Below are 18,048 nucleotides of genomic sequence, written 5' to 3' on the forward strand. Positions count from 1 at the left end.
ATGAAAGTGACGGCTTAACTGCATGGATGGGACTGGAAAGGCTGGACAGGGGAGGAAGTGTCCAGTTGTGTTTAGGTAGTTTAGGCTGCTGGAAAAACTTGGGAAATAATACTATACAAATAGTGTGGCTGCTATAATTGTATTTTTGAAGTGTGTTAAATATCTCTTAATTTAACATTTAAAAAATCTGAAACTATTAGGAAAAAAAAAAATCCTGATTTCTTCAACACATCTACACGAAGAAGAAAAAAAATCATTAGACAATTCCAATATTTTCAACAAACTTATTGGAAAATGTTTGGAAACAAAGGCTTTAAAGGCCTCTTTTGTGTAAAGCAATATCCTACTTTAAAGTTTCTTGTTTAAAATAAATAATGGAACACGCCATTACATTCCAAAGGACAAAATGTTCTGCAGAATAAAAAGAACCCAATAATTTGTATTTAAGGCTGAAACTGTTGGCTTTTATGCAGCTGACACGCAGCGAACTTGAGCGAGTCCAGCAGTGATTTATCCCGAAGTGTCGAGTCACCGAGCGGCCAAAGGTGAAGTCTCGGACACCCCAGAGCTGGACACAAGCTTCACTGATTTAACATAAAGAAATGTCCATGTGTGTGCTTATATGTATTTGACTAATAAAAACTAATGATATTATCGCCAGGAAACGAAAGGTTGTGTGAAACTTGTGCAAACTCATTTCATGTAAAAAAGAAAAAAAAGTTAAAAACCAGTGGTGGGCTATATGGGTCCCAGACATTTTCCACATATTCATAACTATTAAGTGGCAATTTAACCAGCGTAATGAGTATTGCATATTGATAGGGGTAATCTGTAGCCGGATCTCATGCATAATTCATGGCGGCGGGGATCATCGCTGGGTCAGTAGACGGACTGCAGGAAGCTCTGCTGCCATACTTTGCACTGTCACCACCGAGAGGGAAAAAGCCTGTGTTTTGCACAAAAGAGAATGTACTTCAATCTTTTTTTAAATTCCTGTTATATTCAAAATTCTATAGACTAGATAGGTTTTGGGTGAAAATCACTGCAAACACAATGCGTAAAATTACCAGAATTTATTTTTTCTCTGCTCTGACTTTATTTATAGTTTGAACACATGTATACAAAGTGGTGCATATACTGTATGTTGTCCTATTATTTATTGTACATATTAAATTACTGATTATTTACTATTATAGTAAATAAAAAGGCACCATAATGCATCACACACACTATTTTAAATCGCTTATGGGTTCTGTCTATAATATAAAATATGTGTTATCACTGTTTACTAATGCAGCTTCTGTTTCAACTCAATTAGTGTAAACAATACATTTAAAAATCAGTTATATACAAATAAATATAATGGACAAAGAATGTGTTTTTTCTTGTTACATAAAATAACTTATTGCCAATAACATTTTTTGAATAGACTACTTCTCACGTGGAAATGAATGCATTCATTAGATCATAATAATGGAATTCGCTAGAGACAAATGTCACCTTGGTTGTTTATTTTGTGAGGCCAGTTTCTCGTGTCATGGATGCCCAACATCTGGCAGTGCATGCATTGAGCTGTTTGCAGGTGCAGTGCGGGGGTTTTGCCAGCAGAGGGCGCCTCAGACCGAGCAGGTGGATGATGGATGGGTTTCTCTGCTCAGGCTGCTATCATTAGAGCCATGGAGGTTACAGAGCACAACACAGAAACACCAGTGTGAGCCTGTTCAGCAGTCATCATCTCTTTATTACTAACCTTTAATCCTGCACTCTTGGCTGAGAATGGAACCTATTTGTTCCTTGTCTCTTTGTTTGGAGTTCAGCCTCATAATGATATGTAAACAATCATACCTGAGCTATTGATTTGTTTTTTCGCTTTTAGTTGACACTAGAATAGAGTTCCATGGCACAGAAAGATGTGGATGAAGAAAACAGTATTTTGTATCATAGTATGTCTTAGATGAGGCTTTTTTAACAAACATAAATATATTTTGTTCTCTTATTTTGTTGCACTTATTATTATATTGAGTGCACGGATGTAATTTGTTCACTTAAACTGTTTTTCTCTCACTTTGTTAGACTGGAAAGAAGCGGTGTAACAAGTTGGTTTTTTTTTCTTGAGAATTTCCCCACCTGATTTTACTCTTGAAAAGAGGATCTATTTCAAGTGCAATGTAAACAAATGAACGAGTGGTTCCTATCTTTTTTGTTTTAAGACCAGTTAACAAATGTCCATGGTGTTAGCAGTCCCCTTCCAACTTAATAACTGTTCAAACAAGGTCAGGTAATGTAACATTTCATATAAATGAACAGAATATAAATATACGTTTGTGTAACAGGACTTGTTTTTTCTTCTTCCTCATCAGTTCAACTTCTCATGACCCCTCAGATTTATCTGGTGACCCTTTGGAGGGGCCCGACCCCTAGGTTGAGAACCACTGGGTAAAAGGTATTCCAACCAGCTCCATTGAGCAGCTCCAACATTAACATGCTGCAATAACATTCATGCAAAGAAACTAGTATGTTTGATGTCTTCATATATCCCTGGTACATTCTTCTGTGGAATACTGGAGTATTTATTTAGTTGAAAATCATTACTTAAGATTTGGAATGCAATACTTTAATAGTGGATTTTGACATGATTTGCTTAAGTAAAGGATCTGAGTATTTCTTCCTGCACTGTGAGCTTAACGGGAGACAACACTCAGTTTATATGACCAACAAGGTTAAAGACCATAAACCCCTAGCATACTGAGATATGGGATATAACATGTTTTTAATAACTATCACCAAAAAGCTGTCAACAAAAACTTATTTATTGGGTAATAAACCATGACCAAGTATTCTTAAGGTTTGCTAAAGGCCATAAATAAAAACCTTTTAGGTGGTGAACCTAATATTGTACCTCAGATTGTTACCTTTTATTTAGACTTAATAACATTTATTAGTGCAGAAATGAATAATTGTACTTCTTTATTAACGGCTTATTCACATTATTAAATGCAGACTTAATTTAATAAACTCCTTTATTGAGGACTTTTAAAATTTAAAAAAGAAAAACGTATTAATGATTGTATTAACATTCATAATGACAGATTTATGGCTTATTAGGCAGTCATAACCCTATGAGCTTATTATTATAACCAAATTGAGAAGGATAACCACCACTACTTTTTTCAAAAACTGGAAACACAAAATGTTTCTACTCTTCTTGTAACACATACATGTTTAACTAACCATTAATAAAGCTGTTAATAGTATGTTATAAACTCTTTATAAGGGCTGTCTCGTTAAAGTTGAGAGAGATAAGATGACATTTAAAAGCTCTAAATTCCTTGAATCGAGTGTGCTGGTTTCAAATGTGTGATATTAAATGAGAAGCTGCAGCTCCTCCTGTGCTGACCACCTGTCACCTATATATACCCTGTAGATCCGAATTTGTGTAAAAATAGCAGCAGCCACAAATTCGCTTCTTGGGGAGTATGTAGGTGATGACACTTCACCTCGAGCGGAACATAATCATCATTTAAAGACAAAGGAAATGCTATTTAATGTTGGCAATAATCACTGTATGGCATGTTAGACGTGGTGGGAAATGTGTGCTGTTTTTGTGCCTGGAGTCCTGCAGGCCCCTCACCAGAGTCCATACAAAATGTTGAGTCTCTTATGTTTCTTTTTTTCTCTTCTAGCAGCACATTGCTGGAGAATATGACATCTGTGAGAGTTGCAGGACGGGCCCTTGAATGTGGGCCATTGTTCGGCACATCATTTATCTTCTTTTCACTGCCTGCACCGCCTGTATGGTCGAGGAGGAGTTTTAGTTTTCCAGGGAAATGTGAGGAGGATCCCAACAAACTGCTCCAAGCCAACACACAGGACGGAGAATCTGAGAAGATGAGATCCAAAGAGAAAAGTAAGCTCTTTGAATTATATATGTTTAATTGGCTATGTGTGTGTGTGTGTGTGTGTGTGTGTGTGTGTGTGTGTGAGAGGGAATAATCACTTAGGTGGATGTAGGTCACGCTTTACTGTAAGCATGTATAACTCAATGAAGTGTTAATAATTAACAGTATTTATATATTATTATAACTTAGGCTAGTATTACAACTGTGCATTTATTATCATTCATTATGTTTATACACTTACAGTTGATGACATACAGTATTCTTAAATAAACAATTACATCTGCTGATAAATCATTTGTTATAAAGCAGATATTACAGTTTTGGTACTAAACCAATGCTTATAATTACTAAATAAAGTAGAGTTGTACAGGCCTCACATTAAAGCTCCCTTCAAATGTAGTTTATTTATGACTTTCATTTCGCAAAGTAACTTTTAAATGTAACTTTTTTTGCCCTTTAAACCCATATTTGTTTAAAGTCTAGAGTGTCTTTTTTAATTTGCTGTGTTGTTGAGCTGTGGGACATTGCTCCTACTGTTGATTCAACTGTCCATGAATGAATTCAGAGGCATACATCCTCCTTGTGGACACGTGGTTCCTGCAGCTAATTGACAAGAGCTTTGTCAGCAGGCCTGCACACTGAAAGGCTGGGTGAGGGCTGAGGAGGTAGTGGGGGGCTGTGGGGCGAGGACGAGGGTGGGGGTGTACGTGTCCATCACAGATTAGACAGGCAGGCTGAAGAGTGTGGAGCTCGCTGGGGTGATGAAGATGGGATGTAAAGTGCAGCTCAGGGATGTTGTCATATCTGAATAATAACTGTCAGCCGCTGCAGGCCGCAGGGATCCAACATGAATTTATATTTATACTGTACACTGACTTATCATATCAGTCTGCATCTTCTCCTCCGCTGCCCCATACATCACTGCACCATTTAGACAGTTTTAAGACACCGCACTTAATGCTGATTTTCTTTGTATTCACATGGCTCTTTTAGCCTATCAGAGAGATTTATGTCACATGTACGTGTGCAAGGGGTTACTCTAGCATTTAAAATGTTACTCAAGTAAAAGTACCAAAATACTAGCATGCAAATATACCAAGAGTAATAGTACTAGATAAAGTACATTCTTGAAGCCTTTTGTTATATATGTTTTATTATTAGCTTGTAATTCATTAATGTGTTTATTGATTTAATGTTGCACCTGGTAAAGGTGAACTTTGATTTATACTGTTATAAGAGAACAAATAAATATATTCGGGTAGAAATACACAATACAATAGAAATAGAAATCTATTGCAGAAACTACAAAATACTCGCAAGCAGCTTAAAATTGTACAGTACTTGAGTACATTTACTTACAGTCCACTACTGCAGAAGCATAATCAGCAAAATGTTCCTATATCATGACTACAAGTATTTGTTCTGCAGATTTATAATATATTGTATTACCAACAACAAATCCCACCAACAAATACATTTTAATGTTGCAGTTAATCATTGTGGAGCCAATTTGAGACACTACTGGTTCGATGTAGTTCTGCATAATATCATATAGGCCATTATTTGTTTTTAATTTTAAAAACGAATCTGTAACAATAAATGAAAATGTCATTCAAACTGAACTGTAGTGGAGTAGAAGTATAGCGTAAGATGGAAATACTCAAGTACAGTCAAAGTAAGTCAAAGTGGCACACTGTAGTTGTTGTTATTGATACATTCTACCAGTGCATGTCAGATTATTATGTACACTGCGTTTTCATCACCAGGAAGCTCAGTTGTCTTTGCTGTTTACTCCAATCAAAACCTACAATATGTGACTGCTTTAGAAAAAGGAAATGTCCAGTAAGTGGACCTTTAACTGATAATGTATTTTTGCATTGGATTATTTGCATTAGTTATGCAAGAAGTCAAAGGGCACAGTGTACAAATACAGACCTGATTCAAAATATTACTTAAAGTGTAGCTAAAGTACTAAAAGTAAAACAACTCAATGTGCAGAATGGCCCAATTCAGACACATCTTTGAACTATAATCAGTATTACATCAATGTTGCATGTTTATCTTTTTGGAGCCAATTTGAGATACTGTATGTCATTAGTATTATAGGACTGCATAATATCATATATCAGATGTTTATTATAAATGTTAAGGGTAATCCGTCCAATAGATAGTGGAGTAAAAAGTATAATACTTGCATCTGAATTGTAATGGAGTATAAGAATACAGTAACAGGAAATGGAAATACTCAAGTAAAGTAAAAGTACCATAAATACTTGTGTACACCACTGGCCAGTATACCTAATAAAGTGGCATTGAGACATTTTAATCATTTGTTTTTAAAGTTAGATCTCATGGTGCAGCTGCAGCATGGAGCTCGTGTAAAACTTTGAAACAGATCTGGTCACTCTATATTCAAATGTTTCTGTGTGCACGGCTCACAGATCAAAGATGTTCATTAGCATTAATTAACGCCACTCAGTTAAATATTACCTTTCAGAGCCAATCCAAGCGATCGAGCAAAACATGAAGATGAGACATCAAAGCTCCGACAGATCGATGCTCTGCAGCAGTCTGATGGTCACCGTGTAAAACAAACCAAGGCCTCATTACAGAACCAGCTTTTTAATGGACGCTGCTGCTGACCACTGTCTGTCTCCCCTTCACTGCTTCAAAATGACTCACTCATTTAAATTAGAAAACAAAAAAAAATCTCATTACACAAAGGAGACGTAATGCACTTTGTATGTGTAATAAAAAAAAAAAATCCAGACTAAATACTGATCGCTTTTCTTTGCCGGAGTAATTTATTGCATCTGCTGGCATAGCTCCTAAAGGGGATGTTTGAATTTATTATAACAGCTCTGGACGAGTTCCCAGGACGAAAATAGAGATGTTTGTATGTTCACACAACTGGGAAAATACAACTTAATATAGCAGGTTTTTTTAAGATAGTGGGAGGCATTTTTTTAACAGACAATTTCCCTTATCTAAATCTACTTAAAATGCGCTTTAAAGGCAAACATATTCAGCCTTTTTTGGCCACCTTGCTATAATTGCCATTTCACCATATAGAAAAGCGTCTCTTTATTACAGCCATGCTATTTCCATATATGAGCTTGCATGATCAGCAGAAAGGTTTTTCTCCCCCGCACACACACACTCCCACACACACAGGCTGACATTGTGTGCTATGCAGGGCGGTGTGAGCTGCAGGAACACTGTCCACTCTGCTTCACCCCACTGGCATCCAAAGCCACATCATCATCATCTAATGCGAGCAGAGAGCCGCTGCTTTCTCTGCAGGATTATTCGAATCTGGGGAGGTTATCAAGGAAAAAGGAAAGAAAGGTGAGAACAAGAGAAAGCTGGTGTGTGTTTGTTTGCGGGGAGCATTGTTTCAGTGCCGGATGAATGTAGTTTGTGGAGGTAAGGCAGCCGGGTGTTGTGCCGCGGACTGGGTTATGTGTCTTTATGATTTACGAGCCTGACTCCAAGCCGCGGTTCACCCAGAGTTCATAAAGCTGCATGCCTCCAGACTTTATTCTCTCTCAGTGCCTCTGTCGCAGCCACCGAAACTCCTGCGTATTAGTAATTATGTTGCGTTGAATTGCGTTTGATTAAGATTTTGAATCAGATGTGTTTTGTTCCTTTATTTCGCGTTTTGGCGCAGAAACACGGCCGAACACGGCGCACAATGGACGTCTGTATTATTTTGTGTTTGATGGAGATTGATGAGATTTTTAGTAGATTGTGATAAGATCTTTAAAAAAATGTCCCTTTAAAAAATACTTGCCGACAGGATCATGCATTAAGATGATAAAGGTTGTTATTTCTTTATTCTCATCTAATCTAATTTGAGAAAGCACAAACATATATATATATATATATATATACAATATATAAACTAGTAAAACTAATATTTTACGAATTTATAATAGAATATAATTTATTTTGGTGGGCCTATTTATGTCTGTGTTTTTATCCTTAGACTAATTCATGTGCATATTTGTTTTTGGTACCCTTAATATCTCACTATTTTAAAAGATAAACAGAAATCCCCCTAACTAATCTCGTTTTAATAAACTGAAATCTTATTTTTTTGGGCTTATTTTATCTGCATTACAACACAATACAAAAATTAAGGAAAACTGGTTGTAGGCCAGTGCATTCTGAATTAGTGTTAGGGGGAAAATATAAAGACAATGTTTAATTTCTTTACAAATTGTAAAGACTTTTCTCTTATTGGTGTTTTTTCTCAGGGTGTATTTTCACCAAACTCTTATTTAATGTGCCTCTCAGGCCACGGAAGGCTCGCTATTCATGTCAGCCTACTATTGAGTTGATAAGATGGATCATGTGGTCTCCTCCCTGATTTTCTTCCGTCTTTTTTCTGGATCCTCTCAGGCCAGAAGCTGCAGGGCTCTCTGGAAACCTGCCATGTGACATTTGGCTGCCAGCGCTGCGTCAGAAGGTCAAAGGGGGCCCCGGTGCACATTTAATGGAAAAATGCAGAAAGGCAGGGCGACACAAAACATCCAGCAGCATCAAGACGACCTCTTCTTCAGCGAGTCTCTGGAGGCTGTCGGCGGGTTCGGGTGCACAGCCGCACAACAACAACAACAACAACAACAACAACAACAACAACTGGGGCAAGTGGAGACGTTTGAGCGCAGAAGATCCAAACTGCAAAAGTTTCCTGTGAGCAAAAAGATTTTCCCCTGGATGAAAGAGTCCAGACCCTCCAATCAGAAACACGACAGGAGAATCGCAGGTCTGTATGAGTGGAAGAAGAGACAGCATTTGTTTCCAATTGAGGCCTTTTCATCTATGTCCCTTTAACGAGCTCTCATACATTTAATGGGGGAAATTAATTTATATTTTCTCCTCTTCAGGTTCAAAAGGTCAGGTGCCTATGAAGCTATACAGTCGAGGACAAACACATTAGTTTAGTTATTAAGCTTACATTATATTAATCAGAATCCTAACCACATATTCATTCACCCCATTTATTAAGCAAAACAGAAAAAACAGAACTGTATGTAATGAAAAATTAAAGGGCACAGTAAAACTAATACAAAATTGGGGTTAAATAAAAAATATGTAGCTCACATTCTCTTAAAATATAATTTACTTTATATAAGGCGGAATAATAATCAGTCCCTTTAAAGCAGGCTGGTGATGGAGGCCTTTACAATCTCCTAATCTAAATTTAGATTCAAATAAAAATGATAAATCTGTCCAATATCCACCCCTTACCACTTTCGTCAGCTAATGATCCATTGCTCACCATTTTTGAAATATCTGAGATTCCTCCTCTCCCTATCCTGTCATCTTATGGCTGCAAGTAACAATTATTTTTACTATCGATTTATCTGGAAATGAATGTCCAGATCAAGGATTAATCGTTTGGTCTGTAAAATGGCAGAAACAAAAGATTAATGTCTATCCCATTTTCAGGTTTCAAGTCCAAGATGGTGTCTTTAGATGTCTTATTTTGTCGGTCTATGAGCCCAAAATATTCACTTTAAGGTGATATAAAACAGGAAAACGTGGGAAATCTGGGAGGGTGACAACAGCATTTTCTGATGTTTTTAAATAAAAATATTATAAACAACTAATCGATTAGTCGACTAATCTTAGCAACAATACGCACCAAATCTTTAGCTACACCACAACCTCTGTCCCTTGTAAACAACCATGGCTTACCTGATTTTTGTTTGGTTTCTGGCTATCATTTACCTTTCTTTCTCACCCTGTGATTGTGGATTTGTATTATGTTTTTTGTCTTATTATTTATTTAACCTTATATTGATGAATCATGCATGCTTTTTGAACAACAGAGTCGAGTAATACAACAGCAAACTGACAGTAAATAAGGAGCAGACTGAGTGACTGCAGGCAAAGAAAAAAACTGAGAATGATCTGGAAATCATTAATAAAACAAAAGAGAAAAACAAACCTCTTCGTCATTACAACCAGTTCAACATTTATTTTCCTGTCACCACAGAGTGCACCAGCGTCGGAGAGAAGTGTCCAGGCGCGCCCCCGGCCTCCAAGAGGACGCGCACCGCGTACACGAGCGCGCAACTGGTGGAGTTGGAGAAGGAGTTCCATTTCAGCCGCTACCTGTGCAAACCGCGGCGCGTGGAGATGGCCAGCCTGCTCAACCTGCACGAGAGGCAGATCAAGATTTGGTTCCAGAACCGGAGGATGAAGCAGAAGAAGGACGAGCGGGTGCAGGGCCTCACCTCCTCCTGCTCTCCCCCGTCCTCCCCCTCCGCCCCGGGCAGCCCCACTCTGTCGAGCCTGGGTTATGTCCATCTGGGCGGGGATTACCAGCCGGCCTCCCCTCAGCTCAAGTCCCAACAACACCAGGCCCAGCCGGCGTATCCGGAAGAATACTCAAAATATCCCGCTCCAGGCTTTACGCACCGCCCGCAGTTTAACATGCAGTACGACACGCACACCGACTCACGCACAACAGACCCAGATGAGGATATTAACGGGTCATATTTCCAACATAGATGCACTCAGGACAGAATCATGCAAGCTCCTAAACTGACTCATCTGTAGCAGACACATGTCCTCCATTCTTCACAAAAACATTCTTCATTTGATTTATAAAATAATCCACTGATCTGTTCTGAAGCTTGTCTTTTTATTTATTTATATGAATTATTGGACGAATTATTTTAAATATGAGTCTTATTTATTTGTGTTGTATAGGCTTATGTGCTATTTATATTTTTAATTAAATGTTGTGTTACGTTTACGCATGGGCTTTTTGTAAATATTTTGTTCACACATCCAGCCCTGATTTAAATGTTGGCTGTTATTTCAGCTACATAAATAAACGCAATTTGTTGAGATTACACCAAAGTCTCCTAAGTAAATACTCCTCTTAGAGCCAGTATACAAAAAGACGACTGTAAAGCAACCAAAGTGTTGGAATAAATGGCAACTTTCACAGTTTTTTGTTAAAGATAATTAGCACTTGAGGTCTATAACATAACATTCACTCTTATTTAATTACAGGGTACTTACGGGTGAGTGTGGACACGATAGGTTTTTTGGAAGATATTACATTATAGTCTCTTGGTGTCTTTAGAGAGACGCCAGAAAAAAAAGGCTGTATGGTTCTTAAATGTGTCTTTTGTTCTTTTATGGGCAAAGTGGGCCACACAGGCTGTCAATCTGTAAAAAGAGCGCATGATGGATCACTGAATTCACTGCACTGCCTTTGAGTCAGAGCCTGTCTGCAGGATTCCTGTTGACGAGAGGCCGGAGAAATGTATGGTAATAAGCCAAAACGCCTTTTGACCATATGTGTGTTTAGAAAAAAATCCCAGCGAGTTTTTAAGGTCGAAATGTCCTTTCCAAAATTAAAAGAAAATAAGCTTAATTTCTAACCAACAGATACAAAATGTGTTGAAACAGCATATTAGCCATAAAATAAAATGTTAAAGATATTTATTTGAAAAATTCACACTCATAATTTAAATGTCGTATTATTACTTGTGTACGCCTTTAGTGGCATTTAGTTTTGGTTAAATCAACAGTCTATTTACATTTTTTCACTTTCATGTTAATTATAATGCATAATGCTCTATTTTGTTGTCTTTGGAGGCCATTAGAAGACTTATCCATATTATAATAACTGTCATTTAGAGCTTCTGTAACACTTAGTCTGAAAATGTGTCCTGATGTTTGTGTTCTTATCAGATGGATGAGCGAGTTTGATTGAAGCATTTGTCATGTAAATGCGAGCCGTTTGATGGACGAGCCTGCAGACTTGACAGAGTGCTGTAGGTCCTTCGCCATTGGCGTTTCGCGGGTCACATGGTGTGTCAGGAAGGTGATATGAGGGTGGTAGGCACTTTTACAGCTTTGACATACTACCTAGAAGGTTAGGGCAAAGGGAGCAGCGATTAATGACTGCTCAGTCTTGATCGGTTGTGAACAAACAAAAGGCCAAAGCAGAGTCCAGGATGAACTCCTACTTAGACTACCCCGTGTGTAACAGGGGGGCGAATATTTTCAGTGCCAAGGCCGGATACCACAATTTAAACCATGGATACATGTCGTCCAACTCGTGCGCAACAAGTGATAGTTACGTACCGGACGGCCGGTTAGTTCCTGCTCCTTCTGCGCCACACCAGCCCCCGAGCCTCCCTCTGCACCACCAGGCAGCAAACGTCAACCTGGATCTGCAGTTTGCAACCCCGTCGGGGAACACTATGTATGGGTCACCTCTGGAGTACGGACATCACCAGTACGGCCTGGCGCCCGAGCAGGACCGGAGCTTCATCCACTCGCAGGTTTCCCCCCTCGGAACAAACATGGCTCCTTACACCGGGGACAGTTGTGGGCCTGGGGTTGTAACAGGCGGCCAGTATCTACACTTTGGAAACGGGGATCAGAGGCAGCCAGAGTATCCAGAGAGTGTTTACACAAGGTTACCGAGCCAAAGCAGGGAGAAGGATTTGGAGCATGTAGAGGAGGCTTCTAAAACATTCGACTGGATGAAAGTGAAGAGGAATCCACCTAAAACAGGTATGTTCAACTTGAAAAATTAGAGCTAGAAGTTAGAGACCCAATGGTTTTTCAGCTGAAATGTAGGCTACTCACAGTGCGTAAAAACGCAATTTAACTGATAAATACCTAAATAGTTCTTTAAAGGTATTTGGCAACTAATGTTTCGTTCATCTTTCTATTCATCCTCACATGTATCATTCACATCTATGCCTCAGCGTCATGATTTCCATGTTTTTCCACTCCATCATCATCCATCCATCTCTCTCCACAGCTGTCATTTCGGAGTTCGGGGTTCCCGGCCAGCTCAACGTGATCCGCACCAACTTCACCACCAAGCAGCTGACCGAGCTGGAGAAAGAGTTCCACTTCAACAAATACCTGACTCGGCCACGGAGGGTGGAGGTCGCCGCGAGCCTGGAGCTCAACGAGACGCAGGTGAAAATCTGGTTTCAGAACCGCAGGATGAAGCAGAAAAAACGCGAGAAGCTGGGCTGCGTTTTGGTCAGCAGAGCAGCACCTGTAGAGACACTTTCTGGCAGTGAAACCTCTCCAAAGGGGAAAGGGAAAGAAAGTAAACCATGATGTAACTTTAAAAAAAACTATATGACTGTAAAGGCCTGAGGAGTTTTCCACTTCTCTCCCTCAGTCGCACCATTCCAGAAAAACTGTGAAAAGGGCATGTGGACTTTGTGAGGTTTACAGGGTATGTGTCTAGTGCAATGATTATTGCTGAATTGGATTCTGAGAAACATTTAAAAATGTTTTTTCATCCGCTTTTGTACTTGTAGCCTTCTCATCATAAGCCCATGCTGTTTTGTGTTGAAGCACTGAACTACTCAGTGTCATTGTTTGCACTATTTATTTACAGGGTATTTTTACAACAACTGTTTTAGCTTAATAAAGTTTATGAAATGAAAAAAAAGAGTTTAATTAGCTTTTTATGTAAAAAGAAATGCTGGTTATTGGATTCAAACTTTTAATTTTTATACATTATGTGCTCCCTTTTAAATATTTGCCTTGTTTTAAAAAAAATACATGTATATAATAAATTGTTCTAAATATGAATGTTCTTGCGAATTCTCTTCTATATTCACTTCCATTAATAGTCTCACCAAAGTCCCCTTGCATAATGTGACAAGAGGAATCTTTCACAGCACATGGGGTGGTTCCCAGTGACCTTTTCACCTCCAAATACCTCCAGGGGCTCTAAACATGACAACAAACTCCAGGGAGCCAGGTCTCACCCTTGATTTGTTACCCAAATTCTGTTGAAGATAGTTAGCACAAGTCGCAATGACATCCACTTTTATTTTTAATACTTTTGTAAAATCAAACAACCCAGATTTTCATTTAAATCAGAGGAAAAAGTTGACTGTTTGACATTCAAGTGCTCATTGTGACTTCAGCTCAAGATAAACGTTTGCTGAGGCTGACCACCTAGTTTCAGTTGATGGTGAAGGGGCAGCAGTTCCAATATTTGCACTGGGTGTTAAGTTTGCGCACACAGAGTTTCTGCTCCGGCAGCACCGGCCTGTTGGTGCCCTTTTTCCTAAAGCTGAGGTTCACGCAGAGTTCAGGCACAAATGAATGCAGAGTCAATCTGTCAAGACACCAAGAGTGGCTCGGAGAAGTCAACTCGAGGGCCTCTCATACTTAAGATTTTCTGTAGGTATTGCGTTAGATATTTACACTACAGAGATTAAACCCCATTTAGTCAAAGCTCTGATTTATTCAAACTGCTATGTTCAGGGCCTCTGAAAAAAACCCTGTGTTTGTAGGAAACACAAAACAGCAATCATTTGAAATATATCCACAAGCAGTTCTCGAGCAACTATATTAAAAATGAATGCAGTTCCACTTATAGACGCTACAGTTGAAATACCATACGGCCCATTACTGTAAATTAGAAAAGGGGCTGAGAGGTTTTGTTGTCACGCATTTCTTTAACAGCCAAAAGCTTCTAGAAGAGTCGCAAGGCCAAGGTGACAATCGATATGGTGAATAGCGACAGATTCAACAACAATAAGAGGGGGACGGTGCTGAAAACAAGTGTGGGACTTCATTCCAGAGGTGTGATCCCTGCCATCTCTGCAGGTAATACCTCAGCGCTCCCAGCGGGTCCTCCATCTGGAGGTGTCAGAGTCGGCACTGCAGCCAACACCACGGAGACAGATGTTCCAGTCCGGGGGAAGAGGAGGAGGAGGAGGAGGAGGATGTTTTTCACCTTCGGATCAGGAAAGCTCTTTTCGCCTTCTGCAGGGGAATGTAGGGCAAGGAGGAGAGAGTGGTTAATGAACACTGAGGGACATGACAGAAGATCATTTATGGTCAGAAAAATAATAGAAAAACGAACTGCAGAGTGCACAAACACAAGGTCTATTAATAGACAGCGTCCGGCATGTTCTCCTCAGATATCTTACACATGTTTAGCCGGCCCGCCTCCCTCTGCACTTTGTTTGAGGTCAACCCAGTGCTGTTTGTACCCCATGCTGATGGCAGTTGTTGCTGGCTCTTTTACAAGTCTATTGCCATGCTCACTTCCTTGGTTTTCGACCAGTTCCTCTGTCGCATGTCACTCTGCAGGGTCCCAGGGCTTCAAAGGGAAACTAGAAACAGTATTCATGGGATACCGGGGGGTTGGTGATCTAAGAGATACAGCAGAAGAGTCATTTATGTTATCAAACTACATTATCTACTACATACTCTAATATGCTTACAAGACGCAGAGATAAGCATCAATTGAAGAGGAAGATACAGAGCAATATCGACCATACTCTGATTTATTTATAAAACATTTTTTAGGAATAAAACATAATGTCATATTTCTATCATGCTGGAAGGCAACTAACTAACTAACTAACTAACTAACAAACTAACTAACTAACAATTGTCTATGATATCAATAATTTGCTGATTTATTATTTTCTTGGGAATTTGTTTAGACTGTAAATCACCAGAAAAAAGAGAAAATAGCCAATCACAATTCATTTTTGGTCAAAAATCCAAATGTATTCAATTTACTATAATGTAAGACAATTAACAGCAGCAAACTCTCCTCTTTTAGAAGCTGGAATCGTTACATTTGGTCAGTTGTGCTTGAATTTGTATAAATGATTCATCAAAATAGCCGCAAATAAATGTTCTGATTAACTTCTGATCGACTTATTGTAGGAGCATTAGTAAGAAGTAAAAACTGATTTAAAAAAAGTCATAAATGAAAAAAAATGTAGGTTGAACATTTTAAACATGCAGAAAATGCATTCCGATTCCCTATGTGTTTATTATTAACGAGAATATACGTTTTAGCACTTTTATCAGAATTGGACAGTGTTGTGAATTAGAAGACACTAAAGAAACCATGAACAGCCACATATGTGATTTTTACTGTCGCTTTCGACCAATATCATTTCATTTCCACAGTTCTTCTGATGAAGCCTTGAGGAGAAATGCTGCCCGGTTATGAATGGCACACTCTCTTCTTCCTTTGTTATGGCACTGAGGCTCTTTTTAGCCCAGACTGGGAGATTCTTGACAACCATCCCCCATCTGAGTCAGGCTCTATTGGATCTGGAAGCGCCAGCCGACCTGAAGCCCTGGCCTCCTGGGTCCCCCCTGCGACTGCATCCTTTCCCCACTCCATCAGCATAGTAACTGAGAGAGACAAGTGACTTGGCCAGGGTTAACGTCTTAATACTCCCTGGGATTGCCTCCAGGATCCAAATGGCTACCCCTAATAGTTTTCCTCCTCTGTGTGCCTGTCAGACCGCCATGACTATATGCCGTAAGAAAAACAAGACTAGCTGAGAGGCAGCGTAACGAAGCAGCACAATGAAATAATGAGGGGTGGTGAGGAAGAATGGAGCGGCCCATGAAAGGTTTTGGTGTTTCGAACCAAACCGGGGAGTGCATGGATTCTTTGCATGGCGAGGCTGTACACTTGAAATTAAACTGGCTTCTTCCTCTTAGAGCCCAGGAGGGGGGGAAACCAGAACTCAATCAGTGTCACGTCACATGGTTCAAAGCGGCCAATTCGATGCTGCCAGGAGGCTGAGAAATGCAAGGTGACAGTTCATTTTACCAGTGACAGTGTGTCGGTCTCGCTTGCTGGTTCCCCAGTCAATTCCCAGCGAGCAGTGAAGGTTGAGCGTAGCTGGAGACAGACAGCAGCTCCCCTCCCTCCCTCCTCTCCCCTCCTCGTCCTCACCACTCTCTCATCGACCCTGCTCTGCTTTGTATTCCAATTAACTGGACAGAGGGAGCGGCGGCGGTGTGCAGGATCACAAGCATCTCCTGGCGTCCTTCCAGTCTCTCAATCCCAGCGCCATCAATAGTGCGCTTCCCTTTTCCCCTTCCTTTCCCCTTCCCTTTCCTCTCTCCTCGACTCACGACAAGGGCCAGTTGTTCCAGGGGGGTAATTCATAGATTCTTCTTTAACAACTGCCTCTAGGGACGATGTCTTGGTAATGAAAAATAGGTCCCTCTCATACATTCATATATCACATGTAATAGAGGTTTGTAATCAATCAGTCGAGTCGACGCACTGCGAGCTGTAACTGCTCCCCTTAACAGACACCTCAAATAATGCTGAGTTAATATTTGGAAATGGCTCATATATCCTAACCTAATACAATTTGAATGATTTTCTATTCAATGCTCTCAGGGCTAACATTGATTTGAGTTGAGGCAACCCCTCCGAGTCAGTCAATATGAAGGCTGACTGAAGGTTGTAGATTTAGCGCAACACATTTGCTCTTCTGTCTTTTGTGTCCTCAATCTATCATCACTTTTCTACTTCGCTGCCACCAAAAGCCCCCTACACTGACATATGTTTGAGCAATGGGTGGGTTGGGAATACAATGATTCTGAGGAAATCCGAAAAGTAAACTACCTCTTTTTATCTCCTCGAGCAAGACAAACATTTACAACAGACCCTTAAGAACCAAGCCACCTTCTATTACTATCAAGGGTTTGAATAGGCTGTTTAAATTAGGGCAACAATTGACACGTGAGATATTAGCTGTTGGAGAAAAGAGACATGTATTCTTACAGAATGATTTATGCTGAGGTAAAACTAATGGTTGTAACTAAGTCAAGCAACAAAAATCATTGCAGACTTTCAACATCCACTCTTCTTGGAATTCTAAACCTTTGTAAGGAGGGAAAAAGATGATGTGTGCCAAAGTGCAACTCCAACCGCTTAAAACTAACGTTTGTGTCAGTCTCTCAAACGCTGCTGAACTTTTATGATATCTCTTGCTCTGAATTCACAAGCATTTAAGCACTTAGCACTTTAATTCTACAGGTGCCAATGTCAAACATCAAATGTATGGTCAAAGGTCTCTTGTGTTTTAAGATTTCACGTATTTCTTTATGTGAAACAAATGACTGTAGCATGGTGCCCCAGACAAATTCCCCCTCAGGTACAATGAATACAACCAATTCACTCTACTTGAGTCTTCCTCGAAATGTATTTGACCAATTTACATAATTGTAGGCACACATTCCTTAATTCAAGCCTCAAACAGCACTTCCTTTTTCTGAAATACAGATAAAGACAAACAGAGCCTGAAAGACAGGCATGGGTGCTTTACTATTTGTCCCCTGGACTGAGAAA

General features: G+C 39.6%; 2 protein-coding genes and 1 long non-coding RNA gene across 4 annotated transcripts in view; 2 read left to right on the forward strand and 1 right to left on the reverse strand.

Annotated features, from left to right (window-relative positions):
- The first annotated feature begins 1,638 nt into the window (after nucleotides 1-1,638).
- LOC104945465 (homeobox protein Hox-B3) lies at nucleotides 1,639-10,580 on the forward strand. Of its 2 annotated transcripts, XM_010771141.1 has the most exons (6): nucleotides 1,639-1,711; nucleotides 2,361-2,443; nucleotides 3,684-3,907; nucleotides 7,096-7,247; nucleotides 8,304-8,670; nucleotides 9,907-10,580. In XM_010771141.1, the coding sequence occupies exons 5-6, from the start codon at nucleotides 8,406-8,408 to the stop codon at nucleotides 10,470-10,472; spliced, it is 831 nt and encodes a 276-aa protein (XP_010769443.1). In that variant the 5' UTR covers nucleotides 1,639-1,711; nucleotides 2,361-2,443; nucleotides 3,684-3,907; nucleotides 7,096-7,247; nucleotides 8,304-8,405; the 3' UTR covers nucleotides 10,473-10,580. The 2 variants fall into 2 exon arrangements, with proteins under 2 accessions (XP_010769443.1, XP_010769444.1); XM_010771142.1 differs by lacking the exon at nucleotides 7,096-7,247.
- A 1,211-nt stretch (nucleotides 10,581-11,791) lies between these two features.
- Nucleotides 11,792-13,041, forward strand: LOC104945466 (homeobox protein Hox-B1b). The gene is made up of 2 exons (XM_010771144.1): nucleotides 11,792-12,452; nucleotides 12,706-13,041. The coding sequence occupies exons 1-2, from the start codon at nucleotides 11,888-11,890 to the stop codon at nucleotides 13,014-13,016; spliced, it is 876 nt and encodes a 291-aa protein (XP_010769446.1). The 5' UTR covers nucleotides 11,792-11,887; the 3' UTR covers nucleotides 13,017-13,041.
- A 681-nt stretch (nucleotides 13,042-13,722) lies between these two features.
- LOC104945467 (uncharacterized) overlaps nucleotides 13,723-18,048 on the reverse strand; it is a 7,467-nt gene continuing 3,141 nt past the window's right edge. Inside the window, exons 3-4 of the long non-coding RNA XR_798341.1 lie at nucleotides 14,855-15,079; nucleotides 13,723-14,687 (exon numbers count right to left, since the gene is read on the reverse strand). This is a non-coding gene — a long non-coding RNA (uncharacterized lncRNA). The remainder of the gene's footprint in view (nucleotides 14,688-14,854; nucleotides 15,080-18,048) is intronic.

This window comes from Notothenia coriiceps, unplaced genomic scaffold (assembly GCF_000735185.1).
Source record: "Notothenia coriiceps isolate Sejong01 unplaced genomic scaffold, NC01 NC01_scaffold00009658, whole genome shotgun sequence".
NCBI lineage: Eukaryota > Metazoa > Chordata > Actinopteri > Perciformes > Nototheniidae > Notothenia > Notothenia coriiceps.

Excerpts from the sequence above, each read along its gene's own strand:
- LOC104945465 (XM_010771141.1), top strand. The coding sequence starts at position 8,406 with ATGCAGAAAGGCAGGGCGACACAAAACATCCAGCAGCATCAAGACGAC. Across the intron at positions 8,671-9,906 it reads ACACGACAGGAGAATCGCAG|AGTGCACCAGCGTCGGAGAG; the intron begins GTCTGTATGAGT and ends CTGTCACCACAG.
- LOC104945466 (XM_010771144.1), top strand. The coding sequence starts at position 11,888 with ATGAACTCCTACTTAGACTACCCCGTGTGTAACAGGGGGGCGAATATT. Across the intron at positions 12,453-12,705 it reads GAGGAATCCACCTAAAACAG|CTGTCATTTCGGAGTTCGGG; the intron begins GTATGTTCAACT and ends CTCTCTCCACAG.